Genomic DNA, 26,332 nt, shown 5'->3' on the forward strand with positions numbered 1-26,332 from the left:
ATGTTACATTTCGGGATCAACGCTCGTCGAATCTCATTGTTGTCTCGGTGTTGCCTTTGCATTCTTCACGTTCACTTTAGAAGACCATGTATCCCAGTCGCATAGGTACATTACGTTTCTGTATCAGCACTCGTAGAATCTCGTTGTTGCCTGCATTTTGTCTTTGCGTTCGTCACGTTCATTATGGATTACTACCTAGCCCAGTCAACTAGATATGTTAAATATCTGTATTAGCGCTCGTGCAATCCGTTGTTGTCTCTGCGTTGCAATTGAATTCTTCACGTTCAGTATTACCGTTCAGGATTACCGTCTAGCCCAGTCACCTAGATATGTTACAATTTTGGATCAGCGCTCATCGAATCTCGTTGTTGTCTCCGGGTTGCCTTTGCTTTCTTCACATTCACTATGGACTACCATTTAGCCAGACACCTAGGTACGTTACATTTCTCTATCAGCGGTCGTAGAATCTCGTCGTTGTCTCCATTTTGCATTTGCGTTCGTCACGTTCAGTATAGATTACTACGTAGCCCGGTGAACTAGATTTGTTGAATTGCTGCATTAGCGCTCGTCCAATCTCATTGTGTCCGTGTTGCCTGTGAGTTATTCACATTCAGTATCCATTGCTATCTAGCCCAGTCACCTAGATATGTTACATTTCGGGATCAGTGCTCGTCGAATGTCGTTGTTATCTCCCTGTTGCTTTTGCCTTCTTCACGTTCGATATGGATTATTACCTAGCCCAATGAACTAGATATGTTAAGTGTCTGTATTAACGCTCGTCCAATTCGTTGTTGTCTCCGTGTTGCCTTTGGATCCTTCACATTCAGTATGGATTACGATCTAGCCCAGTCACCTAGATATCTTACATTTATGGATCAGCGCGCGTGGAATCTCGTTGTCACCCCGTTGCTTTTGGTTTCCTCACGTTGGGTATGGATCAGTACCTAGCCCAGTGACCTAGATATATTAAGTTTCTGTATTCGCACTCGTCCAATCCGTTGTTTTCTCCGTGTTGCCTTTAGATTCTTCACGTTCTGTATGGATTACCATCTAGCCCAGTCAACTAGATATCTTGCATTTATGGATCAGCGCTCATCGAATGTCGTTGTTGTCTCCGTGTTGCCTTTGCGTTCGTCACGTTCAGTATGGATTGCTACCTAGCCCAGTAACCTAGATATGTTAAATTTCTGCATTAGCGCTCGTCCAATCTTGTTGGTATCTCCTTGTTGCCTTTGGGTTAACCACGTTCAGTATGGATTACGAACTAGCCCAGTTAACTAGAGATGCTAGATTTCTCGATCAATGCTTGTCGAATCTCATTGTTGTCTCGGTATTGCCTTTGTTTTCTTCACGTTCACTATGGAATACCATGTAACCCAGTCGCCTAGATACATTACATTTCTGTATCTGCACTCGTATAATGTCGTTGTTGTCTCCATTTTGTCTTTGCAGTCGTCACGTACAGTATGGATTACGACCTAGCGCACTGACCTAGATATCTTAAGTTTCTCTATTAGCACTCGTGCAATCCGTTGTTGTCTCCGTGTTGCCTTTGGATTCTTCACGTTCAGCATGCATTACCTTCAAATCCCAGTCACCTAGATATGTTACATTTCTGTATCAGCGCTCATGGAATCTCGTTGTTGTCTCCGTGTTGCCTTTGTGTTCTTCACGTCCAGTATGGATTGCCACCTTGCCCAATAACCTAGATATGTTAAATTTCTGTATTAGTGCTCCTACAATATCGTTGGTACCTCCGTGTTTCCTTTGGGTTAATCACGTTCAGTATGGATTGCCATGTAGCCCAGTCACCTTGACATGTTACATTTCTCTATCAGCGCTCGTAGAATCTCGTTGTTGCCTCCATGTTGCGTTTGCGTTCGTCTGGTTCAGTATAGATTACCACGCAGCCGAGCCACTTAGATATGTTACATTTATGGATCATCGCTCGTCCAATCTCGTTGTCTCCGTGTTGCCTTTGCGTTCTTCACGTTCACTATGGATCATCATGCAGCCGAGTCACTTAGATATTTTACATTTCTGTATCAGCGCTCGTAGAATCTCGTTGTATCTGTGTTGCCTTTGCCTTCTTAACGCTCAGTATGGATTAAGATGTAACCCAGTCACCTAGATATCTAAAATAATGGATCAGTGCTCGTCGAATCTCATTGTTGTCTCCGTGTTGCTTTTCCGTTTTTCACCTTAAGTATGGATCACTACTTAGTCCTGTGACCTAGATATGTTAAATTTCTGTATTAGCACTCGTCTAATCTGCTTGTTTTCTCCGTGTTGCCGTTGTGTTGTTCACGTTCAGTATGGATCACTATCGAGCCCAGTCACCTAAAAATGTTACATTTCTGGATCAGCGCTCATCTAATCTGGTTGTTATCTCAGTGTTGCCGTTGCGTTTTTCACGTTCAGTATGGATTACCATGCAGCCGAGTCACCTAGATATGTTACATTTCTGTATCAGCACTCGTAGAATGTAGTTGTCTCCGTGTTGCCTTTTGTTTCTTCATGTTGAGTATCGAGAACCATCCCGCCCAGTAACCTAGATATGTAACATTTCTGTATCAGCGCTCGTAGAATCTTGTTGTTGTCTGATCCTATTGCAAAAACCAGCGCCACTGGGACCCAGTGCGCCGGATTGTGGGCCCAGTGCAGTGCGCTGGACGCTGGGAAGGCGCGGCGTACTGGGAGCCACTGGCTACTCGTGCGAAAAACAGCTCTAGCGCGTTAAATATGCGGTGCCTGGACACCGTTTTTGAATACAGAAAGCAAGGAAGAGCGCTTTAGTGCAATAAAAAAAAGAAGAAAAAAACGTTAAGATAAAACTGCTCCGACAAGGATTCGAACGACCGACCAACAGATCCCAAGCCCGGCACTTTACCACTACGCCACGCCAGCAGGCGGAAATTGGCGGATAATTTGCCATGTCAAAGCCGAGAAGCAGTTTGTTTCGCAGAGCAACGTCTCGTACAGACATGGTTGATGCGCTATCGCCCAGCAACTAAAACTCACGCCTGTACCAGAAATAAGAAGTTGCTGTGCGTATTCAGCAGTATGCTTGGAAGTGCCACACCATCGATTTTCACTTGCGATTGCTGTTTTAACTTCGAAAAAAGTCCTAAATGAACCGCCGACCCGGGATGGTGTATAGCCTGTTACTGCCGATTTGGATAGCCATTTCTTGTTCTTCACGCAAAGGATATGCACCGTTTCCTTAGTGCAGTGATGCCTTTCAGTCAAGACGCCTGGCTAGTCACAGATCTTCGTCAGAGAAGCGCGGGCTAGTGCTGGGAGCCTTCGGCGATAGCACACATACCTGTGTTTATGACGCGTCACATCTGCGGCCATCGCTTCTTATGCTGGCACTGTAGACATGAAAAAAAATGTTTATTTAAGAACATGGATGCGAAAGCTGACATACAGAGTGATTTATACTTGTTAAATTTCTTGATTCCTGCGCCTAGAGACGCCCAGAGGACGGACTCGGCGGATACGCTAGGCCTAAGCTTCGGTGGGGAGCGATCTCGGCGAGGGTAGTTAAAATAGCAATCGCAAGTGAAAATCGATGGTGTGGCACTTCCAAGCATACTGCTGAATACGCACAGCAACTTCTTATTTCTGGTACAGGCGTGAGTTTTAGTTGCTGGGCGATAGCGCATCAACCATGTCTGTACGAGACGTTGCTCTGCGAAACAAACTGCTTCTCGGCTTTGACATGGCAAATTATCCGCCAATTTCCGCCTGCTGGCGTGGCGTAGTGGTAAAGTGCCGGGCTTGGGATCTGGTGGTCGGTCGTTCGAATCCTTGTCGGAGCAGTTTTATCTTAACGTTTTTTTCTTCTTTTTTTTATTGCACTAAAGCGCTCTTCCTTGCTTTCTGTATTCAAAAAAATATATACGGTGTCCAGGCACCGCATATTTAACGCGCTAGAGCTGTTTTTCGCACGAGTAGCCAGTGGCTCCCAGTACGCCGCGCCTTCCCAGCGTCCAGCGCACTGCACTGGGCCCATAATCCGGCGCACTGGGTCCCAGTGGCGCTGGTTTTTGCAATAGGGGAATCTTACTTTTGCGTTCTTCATCTTCAGTATAGATTTAGCATGCATCCCAATCAGCTAAACATCATCGCCATCATCATCATCTGCCTGTTTTGTGCCCACTGCAGGACGAAGGCCTCTCCCTGCGATCTCCAATTACCCCTTTCCGGCGCCAACCTATTCCAACTAGTGCCCTCGAATTTCCTAATTGCATCGCTCCACCTACTCTTTTGTCGTCCTCCATTGCGTTTTCCTTGTCTTGGTGCCCATTCTGTGACCCTAATGGTCCAACGGTTATCTGACCGACGCATTACATGACCTGCCCAGCTTCATTTTTGCCTGTTGATGTCAATTTGGATATCGTCCATACCCGTTTGCCCTCTGATCCAAACTGTTCTCTTTCTGTCTCTTAAAGTTATGCCTAGCAATCTTCGTTCCATCGCTCTTTGCGCAGTCCTAATCTTGTTCTCAAGCTTCTTTGTCAGTCTCCAAGTCTCTGCGACATATGTCAGCACTGGTCAAATAAATTGATTGTACACCTTCCTTTTTAATGATAGTGTTAAGCTTCCACTCAGAAGCTGGCATTGTCTGCCGTATGCAATCGAAGCCATTTTTATTCTTCTGTGAATTTCCTTCTCATGGACAGGGTTCCCCGTGATTAGTTGACGTAGATATATGTATTCCTTCACAGACTCTAGAGGCCGACTGGGGATCTTGAACTCTCGTTCCTTTGCCCGGCTATTTATCATTATCTTTGTCTTTTGCATATTCATCTTCAACCCGACTCTTACACTCTCTGTTTAGGTCCTCGATCAATTGTTGTAACTCGCCTGCATTGTTGTTGAATAGAAAAATGTCATCGGCAAACTGAAGGTTGCTGAGATATTCACCGTCGATCTTTACTACTAAGCCTTCCTAGTTTAATAGCTTGAATACTTCTAAGCACGCAGTGAACAGCATTGGAGAGATTGTGTCTCCCTGTCTGGCCCCTTTCTTTATAGGTATCTTCCTGTTTTTCGTGTGCAGAATTAATGTAACCGTAGAACCTCTGTAGATATTTCCCAAGGTATTTACGTAAGCGTTCTGTATTCCTTGATTATGTAATGCCTATATCACTGCTGGTATCTCTACTGAATCAAATAGCTTTTCGTAATCGATGAAAACCATATAGAGAGGCTTATTGTGATCTCAGGATTTCTCCATAACATGAATGATGACATGGATGTGATCCATTGTATTGTATCCCTCTCTGAAGCCAGCCTGTTCCCTTGGTTGACTAGAGTCCAGTGTTGCCCTTATTCTATTGGAGATTATTTTGGTAAATATTTTATATAATACTGGGTTAAGCTAGTGGGCCTATATTTTAATTTTTTAACGTTTCCCTTTTGTGGATTAGTATAAAATTTGCATTCTTCCAGTTTTCTGGGACCCTTGCAGTCGGTAGACACTTCGTATAAAGAGCCGCCAGTTTTCCAAACATTATGTCTCCTCCATCTTTGATTAAATCGGCTTTTCGAATTTCGTTGTTGTCTCCGTGTTGCGTTTGGGTTCATTACGTTCAGTATGGATTACCATCTAGCACAGTCACCTAGATATCTGACATTTCTGTATTAACGCTCGTAGAATCTCGTTGTTGTCTCCATGTTGGCTTTGCGTTCTTCACATTCAGTATGAATTACCACCTAGCTCAGTGACCTAGATATGTTACATTTCTGCATCAACGCTCGTCGAACATCGTTGTTGTCTCCGTGTTTAGTTTGGGTTCTTCACGTTCAGTATGGATTACCATATAGCCCAGTCACCTGGATATGTTATATTTCTGGATCAGCGCTCGTTGAATTTGGTTGTCTCGGTGTTGCCTTTGGTTCTTTACGTTCAGTATTGATTACCACCTAGCGCAGTCACCTATCTATGTTACATTTCTGTGTCATTGCTTGATGAATGTAGTTGTTCCCTCCCTGTTTCGCTTGCGTGCTTCACGTTCACTATGGATTACCACCTGGCCCAGTCACCTCGGTAGGTTAAATTTCTGGATGAGCGATTTTCGTATGTAGTTGTTGTCTTCATGTTGCCTTTGTGTTCTGCACGTTCACTATGAGTTACCACCTAGCGCAGTCACCCACTAAGTTACATTTCTAGAACAGCGCGTGGAATCTACTTGTCTCCGTGTTGCTTTGCGTTCTTCAGGTTCACTATCGATTACCACCTAGCGCACTCACATGCCTAAGTTATGTTTCTAAAACAGCCCTTATCGTATCTAGTTGTCTCCATGTTGCCTTTGCGTTCTTCACGTTCAGTATGGATAACCCCCTAGCGCAGTCACCTAGGTGTGTTACATTTCTGCATCAGCACTTGTCGAATCTAGTTGTTGTCAAAAAAGTAGCGGACTTAGCACACGGCCCTTCGGCTCACCAGAAAAAACGTGAGAAAGGGAGTAGGGAAAGGTAGTGACAACGGTGAATTGCTGCCAATCCGTAAGGAAGTTTCCTGCCTATGATAGGGATAGCAAATCTAAGTATGAGGAAGATAGTTTAGAATTTAGTCGGCAATAAGGAACGCGATCAAAGGCTTTTGAAAAATCCCAAGGAAATGCAGTCAATTTGCAGCTTTTGATCCAAGTTATAATATAGGTCTTTTGTGAACTCGAGCAGTTGTGTTTCGCATGATAAGCCCTTCGTAAGTGCATGATGTGCTCAAGCATCTTACCGCAGACGGATGTTAGGGAGATGGGTTTGAAATATGATATTGATTTTGGTTGCCACTTTAAAACACGAGAATGACCTTCGCAACTTTCCAGTCATGTGCAAGTTGCCCTGTGGATAGCGAATGCCCAAAGATATGATATAATATTGCTACGGCACAATATGCGCGATCACGACAGGCCAGCAGTGTGGAGACGACGACGACGATTAGAAGCTAGCGCGGGCTGTTGCCTCTTGGCCAAGCGCAGCGTATTTTCCTTGTAAATATATTTGTACATAGCTTTTCATCTGCGTCTTCCCACGTAACATATCTGGTGGAGGTGGACGTTCCCTGTACCTCGTCACGGAGCTTCGCAGTGGCCGGTACGTCGAGCCTTCCTTCATGGCTCCCGGCGACGACAACCCGACTCCGCCGGCTCCGACACCTGCTGCCACTTCGACGACCTACATCACTCTCCCCGCTCCCCGTGATCCTGGTGTATTCTCGGGCCAAGATGGGGAAGACGTCGATGACTGGATCAGCCTGTATGAACACGTCAGCCGCAATAACCGGTGGGACCCTACTATTATGCTCGCCAACGTAGTCTTTTACCTCAGTGGCACACCTCGAGTTTGGTATCGCACGCACGAAGATGAGCTCACCAGTTGGGATTCACTTAAGACTCAGCTTCGAGACTTGTTCGGCAACCCCTACGGTCAACAACTTGCCGCGCAGAAGGCGCTTTCCGGCCGTGTGCAGACGTCAACAGAGCCCTATGTCACGTACATTCAGGACGTCTTGGCTCTGTGCCGCAAAGTTGACACCCACATGACTGAGTCAGACAAGGTTTCCCACATCCTCAAAGGCATTGCCGATGACGCCTTCAACTTGCTCGTTTGCAACAACGTAGCGACGGTGGATGCTGTTATAAGAGAGTGCCGCCGCCTGGAACTCGCCAAAAGCCGACGTATTGACCAGCAGTTTGCCCGTCTGCCCAACACCCCAGCGACATCTTCCTGTGCCGACGCTCCTCGTCCCAACAACACTGCCGATGTTACCAGGATCGTCCGGCGTGAGATCGAGGCCGCCTATCCGGCTGCCTTCGACTCCAGTCCCACCAACACATCTGCAGTCACGGTCTCACTGATCCAGGCAGTTGTCCGCCAGGAGTTTGAAAACTTGGGTCTTCACAGCATCTGCTCGGCCCATCGCCCTAATCCCCGCCCGGCTTCTTCGATTTCGCCCCGTCCCGCATCTTCTTACCCACTACGTTTCCGCAACCCATCTGAATGGCGCACTGCTGACGACAAGCCTATTTGTTTCCACTGCCATCGAATCGGGCACATTTCTCGGCACTGTCGTAGTCGCTGGAGTTCCCCGAGCCGGTCTACTTATACTGCTTACTCTCGCCCCTCAGGTGGCCCTTCTCGTCCCTATGCCGCGCGCTCCGATAATGTCGCCACTGATTCTCCTGCAACGAACCGCCCCTATTCTCGTTCACCTTCGCCCCAACGACGACAATCTCGCTCTCCCCAGCCCCGTCGCTCCTATTCGCCGACTCCCTTCGGACGCCGCTCCCAGCCGGAAAACTAGACGATGCAGCGCCTCGAGGTGACGCTGCATTGCTCCCTACGCCGCCAAATCCTCTACTGACTTTGCCCACTCATCTGAACCTTCTTGACGTGCAAGTCGACGGTGTTTCTGTGTCTGCTCTCATAGACACTGGGGCGCATTTGTCCGTAATGAGCGCTGCCCTGCGTAACCGGCTCAAGAAAATTATCACGCCCGCCTCGACGCCTGTTGTCCGTGTCGCCGATGGCGGCACAGCCCCCGTAATTGGTATGTGTACCGCCCGCGTCTCCTTCGCCGATCGCTCAACAATCGTGCTATTCACAGTCAACGCCCACTGTCCCCACGACATCATCCTCGGCTTAGACTTCCTCTCCGCACATTCTGCTCTCATCGATTTTTCCGCCAGTACTCTCCGCCTTGACCTGCCTGTTCTGGATCCTGCTGAACCACACCCCAGTCGCCTCAGTTCCGCCGACTTCGTTCGCTTGCCACCTTCGGCACTGACCTACGTTGACCTAGTGTCATCCCCACCAGTCCCCGACGGTCACTACATCGTGGCTCCTATGCAAGACGTCCTCCTTACACACGGGATCACGGTACCCCATACAGTTTTATCTATTACGGCGAATTGCGTCTGCCTGCCAGTGGTCAACTTTGGCTTGACGACACAAGTGCTGCCACGTGGGATGTCTTTGGCCCAGCTTTGTTCATTCGAGGATCACTCAGTAGCATCCATTGCAGTAGACGGCACTTCATCCGATACTCCTCTCCCACCGCAGTCGGCAAATTGTACCATCGCTGACTTACGGAAAATGATTGCCCCCGACTTGCCCTCCGAGCACGCTCGTGAACTCTATCGCGTTCTGTTTTCCTACCACGATATTTTTGCCTTTAACGATCGTCCTTTAGCCCAAACTACAGCTGTCAAACATCGCATTAATACCGGCGATGCCCCTCCTATTCATCGCCGCCCGTATCGAGTGTCACCAGCTGAGCGTCAAGTTATTCACGCAGAAGTTCGCAAAATGCTTGCCAAGAACATTATTGAACCATCATATAGTCCATGGGCGTCACCTGTAGTACTGGTCAAGAAGAAGGATGGCTCATGGCGCTTTTGCGTGGATTATCGGCACCTTAACAGGGTTACCAAAAAGGACGTGTATCCCCTACCTCGGATTGATGACGCCCTTGACTGCCTCCACGATGCTCGCTATTTCTCTTCTATTGACCTTCGCTCCGGCTACTGGCAGATTGCCGTGGACGATCTCGACCGCGAGAAGACTGCTTTTGTCACACCCGACGGTCTTTATCAATTCAAAGTGATGCCGTTCGGTCTATGTAACGCCCCTGCCACTTTTGAACGCATGATGGACTCCCTTCTTCACGGTTTCAAATGGTCCACGTGCCTGTGCTACTTGGACGACGTTATTGTATTCTCCCCAACGTTCGCTACGCACCTCGAGCGCCTCTCAGCAGTCCTGGACGTTTTTCGGCGAGCCGGTCTGCAACTCAACGCATCGAAGTGCCAATTCGGCCGTCGCCAGATTACCGTCCTTGGACATCTCGTTGACGCGAACGGAGTGCAACCGGACCCCGGCAAGATCCATGCTGTTACGCACTTCCCTGTTCCGAAGTGTGTCAAGGATGTGCGCAGCTTCATCGGCCTTTGTTCGTACTTCCGCCGTTTCGTGAGAAATTTCGCCGCCATTGCACGACCACTAACCGACCTTTTGAAAAAAGACGCTCCTTTCCAGTGGGGCGATAACGAGGCCTCTGCATTCTCTCATCTAATCGACATTCTCACAACGCCTCCCGTTTTGGCCCATTTCGATCCTTCTGCGCCTACCGAAGTCCGTACTGATGCCAGCGGTCACGGCATTGGAGCAGTACTGGCACAACGCCAGCGTGGCCACGACCGTGTTATCGCTTACGCCAGCAGGCTCCTCTCACCCGCGGAGCGCAACTATTCCATCACTGAGCGTGAGTGTCTGGCCCTAGTTTGGGCGGTTGCGAAATTCCGCCCATACTTATATGGCCGATCCTTTTCCGTTGTCACAGACCATCACGCGCTTTGCTGGTTATGCTCACTGAAAGATCCTACAGGAAGACTTGGTCGCTGGGCCTTACGCCTCCAAGAATATTCGTATACTGTCACCTATAAATCCGGCCGACTCCACAAGGACGCTGACTGCCTGTCTCGCTACCCGGTCGACGAGCCTGACGACGCCGACAATAGTAGCGCCAACGGCATTTTCTCTGTCTCTGCCTTCGGTAACATCGCCGATGAGCAGTACCGAGACCTATCGCTGCGAGCACTTATCGAGCGTCTGCGCTCTACACCTACCGACGCATCCGTTCGCCGATATGTACTCCAGGGTGGCATTCTGTATCGAAGGAACTTCCTCCCTGACGGCTCTGCCCTTCTTCTTGTCGTGCCAAAACAGCTACGACAGACTGTGCTCTTTGAGATGCATGACGCACCCACTGCAGGACATCTTGGGGTAACCCGCACGTACGACCGCGTCCGCCGCCGCTTCTATTGGCCTCGTCTCGCTCGCTCCGTTCGACGCTATGTTGCTGCCTGTGATCCCTGCCAGCGTCGGAAGACGCCTCAGGTGCTACCTGCCGGTCATCTCCAGCCAATCACCGTCCCTGTGGAACCGTTCTTTCGTGTTGGATTAGACCTGCTCGGTCCCTTTCCCACGTCATCCTCTGGGAACAAATGGGTAGCCGTCGCGACTGATTACGCCACCCGATACGCTATCACTCGGGCTCTCCCTACCAGCTGCGCCACTGACGTCGCGGACTTTCTCTTGCGTGACATTATCTTGCTTCATGGCGCCCCGCGACAGCTGCTTACTGACCGTGGTCGAAACTTCCTCTCGAAAGTTATCGCTGACATTGTGCGTTCCTGCTCCATTCAACACAAACTGACTACTTCATACCATCCTCAAACCAATGGCCTGACAGAGCGGTTAAACCGTACTCTTACCGATATGCTGGCCAAGTACGTTTCCAAGGACCACCACGACTGGGACATTGCCCTTCCTTATGTAACATTTGCGTACAATTCTTCCCGGCACGACACCGCCGGATTTTCTCCCTTTTATCTACTGTACGGTCGCGAACCTACCTTGCCCCTAGACACGGCACTTCCTCCTGCGGCGGTCTCAACAAGCGAGTATGCGCGCGACGCCATCGCCCTCGCCGACCATGCACGCCAGCTTGCCCGTGCTCGACTGACGGCCTCACAGACCACCCAGCAGTGTCAGTACAACGCCGGCCATCGTGACGTACAGTTTTCACCTGGTGCGCTCGTGCTCCTGTGGTCGCCTTCTCGTCACGTCGGACTTTCAGAGAAGCTCCTTTCGCGATACACAGGGCCCTACCGCGTGCTGCGCCAGGTGACGCCTGTGACTTACGAAATTGCTCCTGTGCCCTCAACCTCGTCCTCTCCGGTGGCATCTAGTGATGTCGTACACGTCAGTAGGCTCAAGGCCTACTACACTGCTTCCGCGTCCGATCTTTAGTCGCTCCGGGACGGCGCTTTTGCAGCCGGCGGTAGTGCTACGGCACAATATGCGCGATCACGACAGGCCAGCAGTGTGCAGACGACGACGACGATTAGAAGCTAGCGCGGGCTGTTGCCTCTTGGCCAAGCGCAGCGTATTTTCCTTGTAAATATATTTGTACATAGCTTTTCATCTGCGTCTTCCCACGTAACAATATTTTACTGGAGACTGTTATCGTATATCATGATATTTTTGTGGTAATCTTGTCAACGCCTGTTTATGTGAACAGTTTCAGATTAGTTATTATAGATGCGATGCCATTGACAGTGATGTCAATATGCTGCATAAATGTACAGTCAAGATCAGCTATTTCAGGCACGTCTCTATGGTCTTCTATGGTGCAAATTGATGAAAAATTGCATTGAAGCTGTTGGGACATTCATATTTTTAGAATGGGAATGTGATCATTATCTTGCAAAGTGATGGTCTTATGGTGTCGTTCCGGACACACTTGTTCCCAAAACTTTTTTGTATTTGTTATGAACGGTGACGGTAGATCGTCAGAAAAATATTTATCGCCAAGCGCGTTTTGCAGACCACTAGCTTTCTAAAAAGTATCTGTATTTTCTCCAAGACGTGGTAGTGTGCGCGCGTTCTGTGGCAGCGTACAATCTCTTCTTTTTTGTTTCCCAGTCGGTTTAATGACTTAGTGAACCACGGACAGCGTTTATAATTTTTTATTTTGAGTAAAGGAATGTATGCACTTACTAGTGAAGCTAAGTTGTTTTTGAATAAGGCCCAGTTATTCTCAACAAACATATTATGGAAAGAAGGTGTTAACGCTGTGTCAAGGAGTGTACCTAGGTCGTCATTTATAGCACTCTAATGTAGTCTTATTATAATCAGAAATCTGTTTTGTTCTGCTACCAGTAAGACGAGCTGGGACTTTAAGGACCACTTGCATTAACCTGTGTTCATTGAAGCCATCAAAATATGTTATAGTTTCTATGTAATTTGGGCCCTTATTATTATCAGGTCCAGTAAATGATAGTCACGAGTGGGCTGGGTGAGAATCTGGGACAGATTAAAATTCAACAATAAAGCAGTGAATTCAGATGAGAAGCGGCAAGTCGGGGACAACTACGTCCAGTTTAATCGTTTAATCAAGGAAAATTAAGGCCACCGAATAAATAAAATATTTTAGTTGGACAGGGTTTGACGGCCTGAGTTATGCTGCTTCGGAAATCGTTAACTAATGGTGGATGCGAATCTGGAGCACGATAGCATTAACCTAACAATAATTTCTCAAAACGAGTCAAGCACACAACCCATAAAATCTCAAGATTAGTGTAAAACTCAATTAACTAAGAGGTAATTGTATTTTTTATTGCCTATCAGTACGCCTCAGCCTCTCTTGTTAGAACGATAAAATCGGTACATGTTATAGATGTTATGTGTGGGGCTAACTTCATTGTCTGATTGAACATCTTGAAGGGGCAGCGCAAGACGATGAAAACAACAGGCAGTAAATACACAGGACAGCGCTGTCCTGTGTGTTACCTGCCTTTTGTCTTGGTCGTCTACCGTTGCCCGTTCAAGAACTTCAACCAGTACCAACTCGCCCAAATGTCGATTCTTCTGTATTGTCTGTGTGATGACAGGTTCCTCGTGTGTGAGTTGTTTAACTGAGGCAGAGCCTCAGTTCAGGAAAAACGAAGCCATTTCTTCCCAAAAAACAACCTTAATAGTCATTGCAATCAAAATAAAAACAAGAAAACACTAAAAACACACAGAAAGTACATGAAAAAACAAGAGTAAAACTAGCCACGCTAGTCCACGCGAGAAGTTCAAACGACTCTCAGTCTAGAACAAATAAAGAAAACTCCATCATCGAAAGGCTTATTTACTCGGGCAGTGCGTTGCCATCATGCACTGGTGCTTGCTTTGACGGCGGTAGTGATGTGGCGAGCAGTGGCACACGAGGGACGCGGGAGCATGGCAGAGCCAACTCTGGGTGTCAGAGTACAAGGGTGTCACAGTCGAAAGTCGTCGAAGTGCGACCGCTACAGCTGAGCGGCGCACGTATTCGTTCTTTGGCTCGCGGTTCCGCCGTGGCGCCTCTCACCAGCGTCGCTCCGGGCCTCTGGTCACCCCCAGGTGAGCTCTGTTCTCCGCACGGCGGCTCGAGATCAGCGCCAGGAGCTCGGGATTAGCACCAGGAGCAGGGACGCCGACAGCAGCAGCTGCGGCAGATATAGCCGAGCCCTACGCTCGGCGGATCTCTTCAGGGACAGCCGGGGTCCTCCTTGTTCTGTTGAGGGTCTCGTGTTCGGGTGTGGACCGCGGCGACCCCGACCTCGACATTGGCGATCTTCGAACCACCGTCTCCGAGTGATCTCTTCCCGAGCGGTTCCAGTCTGTCCCCTCGTCTCTGCGCCTTCCTCGTACCCGTTGTTTCGTGCCCTCCACTGATTGGTTAATCCTATGTCTTCCTCGTGCGGCCGCTCGTGTTACTGCCGGCCAATATCCCTTGTCAGCCACTCGATGGTGTTTGCAGCTGCTGCTGCTCCGTAGTGTTTTGTCTCTCTCCACTCACTAGTGACAGTCTGACATATATCAGGATGAAGCCTCAGTTAAGATGAAAATATCAGAACCTGTATCGTCAAGTAAGGAACAGACCTGACGGAGTTTGCGCATAAGGCTTCGAATATTATGAAACGATATGGGCAGTGACTGCGTAATTCGAGGTTCTGGTGCCTGCTTGAATTCACACGGGCACGTGCAATGCCTTAGCTATTTGCTCAGTTGCACTACCGTGATTGTGACGCGTCGTACACGTAGGCTGCGTCATCTATGCGTTTTTTATCGACGCTGAGCTGAAAAACGTTTTTCTCGCCTTAGCAAATTCAACAAAGTTTCTTCTAGCCTCTCATGTGGCTGGAGAGAAGTCTTTTCGTATAGAAAACTGGGGCCTTTTAAGTGTTCCTGCTGCTTACACGATACGCTCTTTATTCTTATAGAAAGTCAATTTGGCAATGATGGGCCTATGTTTGCTATCAGCGTGTTTGCCTAATCTGGGCGCTCTTTCGAAATGCTTGCCTCTGAAGTTTATGTCATACTTTTCAGAACACAATTGGACAATTTTCTCCTCTGAAATTGACCAGCTCTCTCTTTTTGTCCTCCGCTATGTTAAAGAAGAGCAGGTGTCAGCATTCTCAATGTCGTCACAGCGTGAAGCAATGGCGGCCAATTGGGTCTTATTCCCGCCGGGATCGACATCAGCTGCAGCACCGCCCGAGCTTCCGGGTCTCCTGGCCAGTCCAGCCATCTTTGCGTTCAGTAAATTAATTCCACCTTCAGTGGCGTCCTGTTTTTTTTTTTTCGCGAAATGCTTAGTTTTGAGAGTTGTGCAACATGCTCTTCTTCTAGCTTTTCAATCTTACTCAGAACAGCCATGTGACCGGTTTTGACTGCGAAAATGATGGCATATCGCTAAGGCGATTATTTAAAATGATCGCAGGAACTCCGCGGGTGTTGTCTAAGTAAGTGTAAGCATACCCTCAAATTTGAGCTTGACACCGCCAAATTTAAGTTGGCGCACCCCCAAATTTTAGTTGGTCCACCTCCAAATTTCAATTTGGCCCAACCCAAGATTTGAAGTTGGCCCATCCCCAAATTTTAAGTTGGCCCACCCGCACTAAAGCTCCCCCATGCATTTTCTAAGGAGCGCTATGTATCCCTATGGGAATTCTATTTTTAGTATGTCTTTTTTTATATTGTTCCTTACCGATTATGAAACTACCAACCATATACATTTACACTACTATAACGATTAAATGTCTTAACTGAGCAAATAACCCATTTTTTGCTGATACAAGGCATTACATATTTCGAGTGATGGGGCTAAGGTACTCGCCAAAGAATGCTTGCGCATTGAAACATAAAGAATATAAATGTACATAAAAAGACGCTATACAACACCATAACTGAATCAGGAAATACATATGCGCTAAGATTTAGAATACCAACTTATGTATATTCTGAAGAAAGTTTGGAGGGTCAATCCTGCCTACTATATCCATACAAAAATATGTATGTAGCCGAGTAGACAGACAGAAAGGAAGAACCGCTGCTGAGAAAGGGTTCGTTTTAACGGTGTGGAAAAGAAAGAGAGAACCTTTGCAGCCGTCTTGCAAATGGAAGGCGTATTTCAAGAAGTATTCACATTACTTATTCTGCTATCCTTAGTTGAATATGTTTGCGCATGAGAGAGCAGGCGCACATGCATTATGAGGCTGACGGCATACAATTGGCGATGCATTTTAATGAGGGTATGTTTTAACCAAAATTTACGCACGTTTTGCGATTGTTAAAAAAAGCAAGAAAAGATCTGGTTTGTTGTCTGCTCCTTGCCTAAGTTCCAGACTGATCGCTCTGTGATAAATATGTAATCTGGACTCATCACTTGGCAGGGCTCACAGTGGACTCTGCAGGCAAATAAGATGGACGGTGAAATTGTGAGTATTTTTCTGCCATATTTTGTTTGGTGTCAATCGTTTGATATCATAGCGCAGGTTGCACGCGCTGTAGAAAACTGCTTTGCTCGTGAACGCTATCTTGCACCTGCCGCTTCTTGCAGTATGCGCGCTTTGCAGGCGAACGCGACCAAAGCCCACTTCTCGTTTCAACGTCCCACGTGTTGGAGAAGCTGGATGACTTAATATGCATATAATTACATGACCGTTTTACTCTCAGACTCTGTGGGAAGCCCGAAAGCAACGCCTGTACCGAGAACAAAGCCTGCGCTTCTGCTGTCAAGCGCTGGTTTGGTCCCACTCTGACACCTTGGCACCGCTGAAACCGTGTCCATAGAGAAAGACATTCCTCAAGAGCGGACACTACCACAGAGCCCAGCAGCCGAATTCGCTGTAGCGCATCAGGCGGCTAACATTAAAACCTGAACCACACTTCCGGTACCGGTTCAGGCGCGCGCGTTTTGAACGCTAGTTGGTACGCGTAACGCCGGCTGCGCTGATCATTTGTTTTTGCTTCTGCTGCTCAACCGCGCGAGTTCTTTGTGTGAGACCGTTTTATTATTAGTAAAGCCTCCATCGAAGCTGTCATCTGTGCAACGTGCAATTTCATAAAGCAGACGCAATACGCCTTGTCAAATGAGGAAATGTTTGTTTTGCGCTACATAAATGCTCTTTCGGAGATTTTGCTGCGTTCATCCAATGTTTTGGCATCAGGAAAGCAACGGTAGTTCCTGTACGAAGCTCCACCGACCGCATCAGCTGAAGTAGCAAATTCCAAACATGTGTCATTTTGGTATTTAGACCTCACAGAAAAACTGCCTGTTGTTACGTTTCGCCTACGACGCGCGGTATAGCCGGCGCGGATGCAACGGACGCCGGAACTTCGTTCAAAGCGGCAGACATTTTTGGCCCGTTCGGCGCTGCCGCAGCGCCTCCCCGCCAAGCGCGTCCAGGCATGTTTCAATGCCACGTGTCTTCGTGTGCGCGCGTGTGTGTGTGTGCATGTTGGTGCCCACGCTTGTCAAAGCGCGGCAGCCGGGGAGAGGAGCTCCCCCAACTGTGAAGCGAGGAGGTCTGAGCGGCGCCGGCCCGGCGGATGCGTCACCTACTCGTCTCAACGTGCCCGAACGGCGCCGTCACGTGCGCCTCTGACGAGGCGTTCCTTCTTGCCCTCAACTCCGAGAGTATAAGAGCAGCTGCCCCCGGAGGCCAAGAGAGGCTCCGATTTCATCCGTCGACTAACGTGCTCTCCCGTCTCTCCAATTCGGTCGACCTGACCGCCCGCTCTTTTGCGATGCTAGAATAAACAAGTTGTTCTGTTACCAGTCGACTCATGCTTTGCCGGGACCTTCGGATGCTTCCAGTTGTGCCCCAGGCCGCTAGGCCAACGCTACCCTTGGGGCTTGCGACCCAGTTGCAACACTGTAGAGGCAGTTTTCTGCAGCAAACACAAACCACGCCAACAAATACTTCTGTTGAGACATATGTGTAGAAAAAAGCACGTACCAAAGCTAATATCATCTGCGAATAAACAACTAGGTTTTCTTAACCGTCATCTTCACGACGCCCCTCAAAGTGTAAAGCTACTTGCTTATAAATCATTAACCAGGCCAAAACTTGAGTATGCATCCTCCATGTGGGATCCACAGCAAGCTTACCTGATTGACTCAGCAGAAGCTGTGCAAAACAGAGCCGCCCGTTTCATTCACCGCTCATACTCAACCTATATTAGTGTTTCATCTCTCAAGCTACAGTCCCAATTATGCAGTCTTTCCCTCCATCGCCGTATTTCTAGCCTGTGCCTATTTCAGAAATATTATTCTTCCCAGCTCAAACAGCAACCATACATCTGCGCACCGCCATCACGTACGTCTCGCCGAATTGGTCATCCGCCGAAAGTTTCACGCCAACCTGCTCGTACGACTACATTTTCCAAGTCATTTTTCCTCCGAACAGCAAGCGACTGGAACGACCTTCCCCATGAAATTGTAGCCATCACCTGTCCATCAACCTTCCTAGAAGAAGTTACATCCCACTTGTCATCATGAAAAAAAATGTTTTACGTTCTCATGTTAACCCCACCTCTTATGTAAAACCCCCTACAGGGGGTCTTTAAGGAAATAAAAATGAAATGAAATGAAAAAAGCTCAATAAGCGATATTACAAACAAAAGCAGTTGGCTTTTACAAACATGGCTTATAAAGTACTCAACTCATCCCAAACAATACCACACATAAAATATGAGGACAACATGTGATTTCCAAGCATTCCCCCATTACTAATAATGGGAAAATCAGACATCCACCCGTTCGTAGCAATTGCTACAAAGGAAACCCATACTGGTTCCTCGAAAGAAAAGCCTCTCAATTGAAGAAAAATTCGTCCTGGTCGGGATTCGAACCCGTGGCAACCGCCTTTCCGGGGCAGCCGCTCTACCATGTGAGATAACCAGGCGTCTAGCAGATGGTAGGGCGAAGTCGAAGTTGTCAACAACTCAAAGCAAGGGCAAGAGTTTGACGTAATAGTTCTGTGGAAACCTGCAAGGTGGAGAGAAGTAATTAATAAAGGGAAAATCAGACATCCACCCGTTCATAGCAATCGCTACAAAGGAAACCCATACGTGTTCCTCGTATGGGTTTTCAGATATCCACTCGTTCCAGCAATTGCTACGAACGGGTGGATGTCTGATTTTCGCGTTATTAATTACTTCTCTCCACCTTGCGGGTTTCCACAGAAATATTACGTCCCCCATTACTGGGTCTTATTGTGCACTTTAAGAACACAAATACACAGGTGGCAGCACGTTTTTGACACAACTTGCCCTCAGCTGACACGATGGTAGGCCATGTAGAGAGGTGGCCACAACACAGGTTTGCAACCAAACCATGCTATACGCTAGTTGAATGTCTTCTACTCGCACTCGAGACAAAAGCCTGTTTGCACTCGTTCAGAAGACGGAATTTTCCAGTCACAAGTTCCGGGTTTTTGAGCTCCTCAGCGTTACCTTTAGCGCATTCTGCGGGCGAAAGCAGCATACTGTCGTTCTATCTCTCTCGGAAATCGCTCGTAGCGTTTTCGACAAGGCGTGAGTATCGAAAGAACGTACATGTTGTCGGAGTAAGGGGAGTGGCATAAAAAGAATCGCAAACTTGACCCCGTAAGCTCCACTCAACGCGAAACTAACTGCGTCACAGCGGCCGAGCTGCTTTTCGTTAATTGCGTCCTAATGCTGGATGCGGCCAACGTGCCCTAAACGCAGCTCGAAAAGTACCCAAGTAAGTTGCAACAATGCCGGGGTCAAAGAAGGCGTCAAAAGCATGACCCCGAAAGATTCAGTACACACCCAACTAACTGCGCCACCACGGCCGAGCTGTTTTCGCTAACTGCGTCACAACGCTCGGTGCTGTGCCGTAAGCCTAAATTGCTTGAATAGCAGCGCAGACTGTCAAACTAAATTTATCACAGTGCAATAGCGCAGTGGTTCCGTGTGAGAGTGCAGAAGGAACGCAAGAATACGGCGAAAGCCCAGGAAACCAGAGCTACAACAAAAAAAGAAAAGACGAGTGGGTCGCCTAAAGCTGGATTCACGCGCGCGGGCAAGATCAGGGATGCTATTTTGTAGGAATGCCTTTCTTTACGTCAATGCCTTCTCGCGCGACGTGACCGCTTCTGGAAATGGTGGTTGCGTACGCACGACGTTTTTTCGATAGTTCAATCAGAAGCTCCCTTCATTGGCCGGATGTTTCTTTCGTGTTCACTTCTCTTTTTCCGGGGCTGTATAGCAAATTTGTTTTGTAAAACAACACTTAATAAAAGCGGACTTACTTGCTGCGTAAAGCAAATTCATTTTGTAACCTTACAACGTAAAAGCTGCCGCAGCTTAAACAAATGCAAAAGCAAGTATTCCTATTTTTTAAGCCATAGCCACATATTGGTCGGATGTGCATCCAAGCCATGCCGTTGAGCGCACGCAAAATGGCGGCCTTTGTTTACCCGACAGCTGACAGCCGCTAGCGTGTCCGTAACGCAGCGCAACTAATTGCGGCCCACATCGGTATACTTGCATCTGAGAAGAATCTGCGCTGCTTGCAGGAGCCGTGAGCAGGATTGAGGTGAGTAAACATTGCTCGTGTAGTGCTTACGTTGTCGTGTGGTTTTCGGTGCATCATGTCTGACGTGTGATAATTTCTTCTTTACGAAGGGCCAACAAGAATTAACCGTAACACCCGAGGACAAACTTTGCAACATAGTGGATCGAGAACTGTCAAGGCACTCAGCACCTTTCAATACAGCACCGCCACGACAGAACAATAGCCTCGTCAATGTGATCGCAGCAACGGCAATACTTCCTGGACCTGGCGCCCCTGCACTGACGGTTACGCTCCGAGAAAGAAGCTGCTACAACGGTAAATGTGAGTAGCGACTTTACCTTTTTTATATTAGAGGTATAAAAAGGCAAAAAATAATCAATTCGTAGTGAGCACTTTATGCACGCGCTTAGCTTAGAGAGAATGTTTGCCTGTAAATTTCTTACTGTGTTGCGGGCCGGCTGAAATTCCCAAATTTGAAAATCGAAAATGGCGGCAGCAAAAGGGCCCAGAGTTTCGAAAGAACAAACCAATATTTTAGTGCAGTTCATCGAGCAGCACCCATATCTGGCGAGAGCTTCTACAGAGTTCTCGCCACGTATGACTGCTGCTCGAAAGAACGAGCTATGGGTGGAGGTGGCGGCAGTCTTAAACGGACAGGGCCCAGCGGTGAAGTCAACGAGCCGTTGGCGGAACCACTGGGCGAAAATGGCTCATAAGGCCAAAAAAGAAGCGGCCAGGGCCGCGAGAGAGAAGAGGTGAGCTTTCTAATGATGCTGACAGTAACGTCGTTTCACGTAGTTATTGTTGTGTTTGTAGGGCCACTGGAGGCGGCGGAGTAGGTGGGGTGGACGGCCGCGTCCTCGACATTCTTCGACATTCTTGGGAGGACAGGTGGCCTCCTTGCTCCCCCCCCCCCCCCATTTCTTCGCCGATAGCAAGGTGCGTACATTGGGTTTAAAAAGGGTTGCTTGTGCTGCTGCGGCCTTACAAATTTTCAGCATTACATTGTAATACAATATTGCAAAAGCTCTTCAGCCATATTTTTTCGTTTTTTTGTGCAAGTTACAATATAGGTTATGTACTCTGAGCAGCAACTTGTGTAAATGATGCGCATTGCACACACTACTCGCAATGTCTGAACACTACTCTGACTGCAGGACACAAGTTCGGAGGATGCTGCAGGGCCCTCCCGCAGTGCATCAGCAACAACTGCGTTTGTGGTGTCAGGCCCTGCAGCTGTTGCTGGGCCAAGTGGCCTTACACGTAAGTCAGTGACCCAGTTTTTGTAGTTGCATTGTTTGCAGTTGCTGTATGACCTTGCTATGAAGTAGTCCAGTGTGCTGTTACTACCTTTGTGTCCAGCATTCAGCTCTTATTCATGGAGCAGAAATGCAAGCCTACAAATGACATGATGTTGTAATAGAGATTCCTTGTGCTTCTTATAGGTTACTGTAGCCAGCAACTTTCTGTGGCATCTTTTGCTCTAACGATGCGACTGCCTTGTGTATCATTATTATAGCTATGCAGCTGCAATGACATTTCGAAGTGACTGGTTGGTACAATCAAGCTGTGTGGATTGGATAACAGTGAATGAGCAGTGTTTGTTTTTGTCTTGCATGAAGAGCAACCGCCTACCCTCCAGCAGCCACCCTCCCAGCCGACCCCCCAGCCTACCCCACGAGAGCCGCAGGCACTCCCCCCCCCCCCCCCCCCCCCGCCCCCGTAGGCAGTCGAGGCAGCAGGACCTCGAGGGCGCCGTCCAGATGGCTACTGCCGAATACGTTCGGCAGGGCCAGTCGGCGGAAGCCAGGGCGCAGGAGGAGGCCCGCTTCCGCTGACAAATGCTGGAGCAAAACCAGCGGGAATGTGTAAGGCCACAGACGTATATTTTTCTGCGTATGAAATTGACGAGCATATGACCTCTCCAAAAATTAATCAGTAAACAAGAATAATGTATGCATACAGTGCTGTGGTGATCATATCTTGTACACATTTGCGTGAAATATGTGTCAATATCTACGCAATTATGTGGCAAAAAGAAAGAAGTGGCATTAAGTTCAGGGAAGCAGGTATAACCATGTAAGACATCTTAATGGAATGGGGCTGCACAAATTTGATGGGCCAGAAAGATATATTCAGTGGTTCAATATACAGTGACAATAGCCTGCAAATGCGGATGAATGCAACACACCAAGGCCTAGTTACTTAGCTTGTATATTTAAACTAATTACACATCTTATTCGCTAACAGCACCACGAGGCCCATATGGACGTCCAGCGCCAGCAACATACCTTCCATATGGAGGTCCCCCGGCAGCAACATGCTGTCCACATGGAGGGGCTACAACAGCTGAGGGAGGTGGTCGGCAGCATGGGCGACGTTCAGCAGCAGCGGCTGGCAGTGGAACGGCGCTCACAGGAGACGAACCAGCGTCTCCTGCAGTTGCTGCTGGCTGCAACGGCCTATGGCGGCGGCCAAGTCCCTTCCCCTTCTCAGGACCCACGTACTTAAACAAGGGAGGTACTAGCATAGGCAAGGAAATTTAAACCATTTTCTTATTAGCTTAAATTTTACTGTTGTAGTAATGATGATATGAAGGCCGGATATTGCTAGTTTGCGAGAAATAATTGCTCAAGTCCTCCTTTCATGCAAGCACAAGTAGCATAGCCGTTGCAGCATGATTTTTTTGCTTGAAGTTGTACTTCAGCAATAAGAGCGTCCACACTATCATGCTCACCTGCACAAGTGCCAGCAAGCCCGGTGGTACATTAGTCAGACTGCGGCATTGCAATTATGAGGTGCTTAGTTGTTGTCATGTCAAGTTAAGCACGAAGCAACACTGCAAATGTTCTACAATTTAATCCTGTGTCATCAAATGGTGACAGTTTCGCGCCTTAATGTAATGTCAAACGGAGCCTCTGAATAGGCACAGCAAAAAGAAAAAGTTGTGAAAATTCCTTGCCTATGCGCCTTCACCTCATTTGTAATGTGTTTTTTTTTTGCATATTTATCTACATATATACATGCTTTTTTGGCATACAGGGGTGGAATGTCTTCTTCTTTTCTTGTTTTTCGTTATAACATTTTGTTTCCATTTACTGATCTTTCATGGTCGATATTTTTTTTGTCGTGACATACAAGGCTTAATGTATTCTTTTCTTGTTTTTCATTATCACGTTTTGTTTCCATTCACTGATTTTCATGTTTGATATTTGTTTTTGTCGTGACATACGGGGCTTAATGTCTTCTTTTCTTGTTTTTCATTATCACGTTTTGTTTCCATTCGCTGATCTTTCATGGTTGATATTTTTTGTCGTGACATACGGGGCTTAATGTCTCCGTTTCTTGTTTTTCATTATCACGTTTTGTTTCCATTCACTAATCTTTCATGGTTGATATTTTTTGTCATGACATGTCTTCTTTTTTTCTTTTTCATTAGTATGTTTTGTTGTCATTCAGTGTTCTTTCATGGTTTATATATTTTGTTGTCATGACATACAGGGCTTAACGTCTTCTTTTCTTCTTTTTCATTACCACGTTTTGTTGTCATTCAGTGTTCTTTCATGGTTGTGATACATTGTACGTTTACCTCTCATGTTCAATATTTCTGCAGTTTCTCTTACTCAATATCAAAGCAAGATGTTATGGCTTTCTGTTCGAGTATGGAACCCCACGACAGCATGTTCCTTTCACATGTAGTGATGTACCTACACATTTCGCAGTGATAAATATGCTTCTGTTGGTGCGTGATTTAAGCACCTGCACCTTTTTTTTTCTGGTGCACTTTAAGCCTGTTGCTATTTCTGCATATTTGTGCAGCGTACAACAGTTTCCTTAAACGATGCCTGCCGTTACGTGTGATATTTTATGATGCAGTTTCCTGTGAATCTTTCAGATGCAAGAACAATGTGATCCAATATTTATTGCAACTTGTCTGTGATATGTTGCATATGTCTCTACTACTTCAGTACTCACTATTCTCGCACTTATTCAATGCAGAGACTGTCGCACGTGATGTCAACATAAACAACTGTTACCATAAAAAATGTCTGTATGTTGAAGGGTGAAATAATACAGAAAGGTGCAGGGTTTCGCTGGTGCTTTTATTTGCATGGCGCTACTATATTTGCAGTGCAAGCTTGCACTGTGGAAATGTAATTACACACTCTGCAATATTCCATTCACCGAGTTCTGCTATTTACATTTGAGGGCACTTTGTTGAAATCTATCAACTGATGCGTGCACATACTTCACGGGAGCCACAGCGTTTGACATGTCGGATTACCAGTTGGACGGCATTTTCGTCACTACAAAGGAACTTTGCGGTTGTTGCGAGACAAAATGGTGGAGGAACTAGAAGGTGCGCGTGTAACAGCACGTTCAATGGAGCGGAAGGTGTGACGTGCACTGTACATTTTGGCTTTTGTGAGCTTCTCTGCACGAGTAGAAAGCGAGGAGACAGGCGCTTATGTCCGTCAATGCGTAAGGGAACACAGAACTTTCACCGATACGAGTAAAAATAATTATGACAACTGCAGGCTACATGCATGGTACGCAGGGCATCTAGGTGACAACAGCAGCAACAAGCAAATCATGGCAGACACTTTGAAAATGCACTTACTTTTAGCTTGCTTTCAATCTTATATGTCACCACTAAACAAAATGTTTCACTTAGTATAAATGCAGGCCTTACATAACGCTTCACTACACAACTTTTACATTTCTCGAGAAGTCATGAATGCTTTGCATTACATAAACATCAACCACAACTTAGCATGGGAAATCTGTCGGCGATTTCACAGCATGGAATGCACAATGCAATTTTTTGGCATATGTTATGCTACAACTGTGTGCATGCACCTAGCGATGCTGACGCTGCTGTTGACGTCGCAGCTGCCGCCAAACACTCCTCAGGTAATGTATGTGTTGCGCACGGGTGTTGCCAAACATGCCAATCACAGAGTCACGGACAGCCCGCCCTCTCAAATAATTCATTCTCGACCCTGTGTTTCGGGGCAGACCTTGCGGAATGGGGTCGCCATTACCGCAGAGCTCACAACTACTGCTGCTGCTGCTGTCGTCATCGCTGTCATCATCGCCCGATTCTATGTAGCCCTCAGTAAGGCGAAGGTCGTGCAACACAGCACATGCCGCGACAATGTTGGCTGCACGTTCCGGCTCGTAGAGGAGGGTGCGAAGACAGCGGAAACGGCTCTTTAAGAGCCCAATGCACTTCTCCACTACGGAACGCATGACACCATGTGCTGTGTTGTACTGCCCCTCGGCTGTCTGCGCTGGAGAATGGCCAGAAACTGGGGTCAGGAGCCACGGCTCTAAGCGGTAGCCACTGTCACCTGCACGAAGATGGAAATAGTACATTGAGTACTACTCTGACGAGAGGCAAGTTGTTAACTTAGGAAAGCTACAGCAGACTTCAGAGGTGAATCCCAAGTAAAAGCATCAGTTGAGCATGTCCGCGCCGAAGAAAACCTTCCTTCACGGCTGCCTTTTCCTCGACCGCCTCCGGAAAATGCACCCACTTGTATTGCGCCCCGGCGTTGACAACAGCCTCTGCCAGCCGTCGCACGCACTCACTCACTGTCGACTGCGACACACGAATCGTCTCCTCGCTCCCAACGGACGCTTGGAAGCTCCCGGTGGCAAAGAAGCGCAGCGCACACAACACCTTCCGCTCCACCGACAGTCCCGTCGCTCGCTCCGCTTCTAGTTCCCCCGGCAGTTACTCGCACAACAATCGCACCGTTCCCTTCGAGAGGCGAAAATGCGGTCGAAAATGGTCATCCGGCCTGTCAAACGCGTCGTCTGGCTCTCCGTGTTCACGTCGGCGACGGCGAAGAGCCACGGCCATAGCAATGAGAGGGGCAGCCATTTTTTTTA

At 47.7% G+C, this 26,332-nt stretch overlaps 2 protein-coding genes across 23 annotated transcripts in view; both read left to right on the plus strand.

Moving 5' to 3' along the window:
- LOC142566355 (peptide transporter family 1-like) overlaps positions 1 to 26,332 on the plus strand; it is a 732,761-nt gene that overhangs the window by 625,116 nt on the left and 81,313 nt on the right. For all 22 annotated transcript variants that reach the window (XM_075677280.1, XM_075677294.1, XM_075677282.1 and 19 more), the window contains one exon: positions 16,281 to 16,325. In XM_075677280.1, the coding sequence (XP_075533395.1) occupies positions 16,281 to 16,325 (45 nt within the window). The remainder of the gene's footprint in view (positions 1 to 16,280; positions 16,326 to 26,332) is intronic.
- Positions 19,490 to 22,272, plus strand: LOC142566170 (uncharacterized). Its single transcript, XM_075677027.1, has 5 exons — positions 19,490 to 20,455; positions 20,545 to 20,755; positions 21,251 to 21,373; positions 21,592 to 21,697; positions 22,057 to 22,272. Coding segments are annotated over exons 2-5 (447 nt in total). The 5' UTR covers positions 19,490 to 20,455; positions 20,545 to 20,753.

The sequence above is a fragment of the Dermacentor variabilis genome, unplaced genomic scaffold, assembly GCF_050947875.1.
Source record: "Dermacentor variabilis isolate Ectoservices unplaced genomic scaffold, ASM5094787v1 scaffold_12, whole genome shotgun sequence".
NCBI lineage: Eukaryota > Metazoa > Arthropoda > Arachnida > Ixodida > Ixodidae > Dermacentor > Dermacentor variabilis.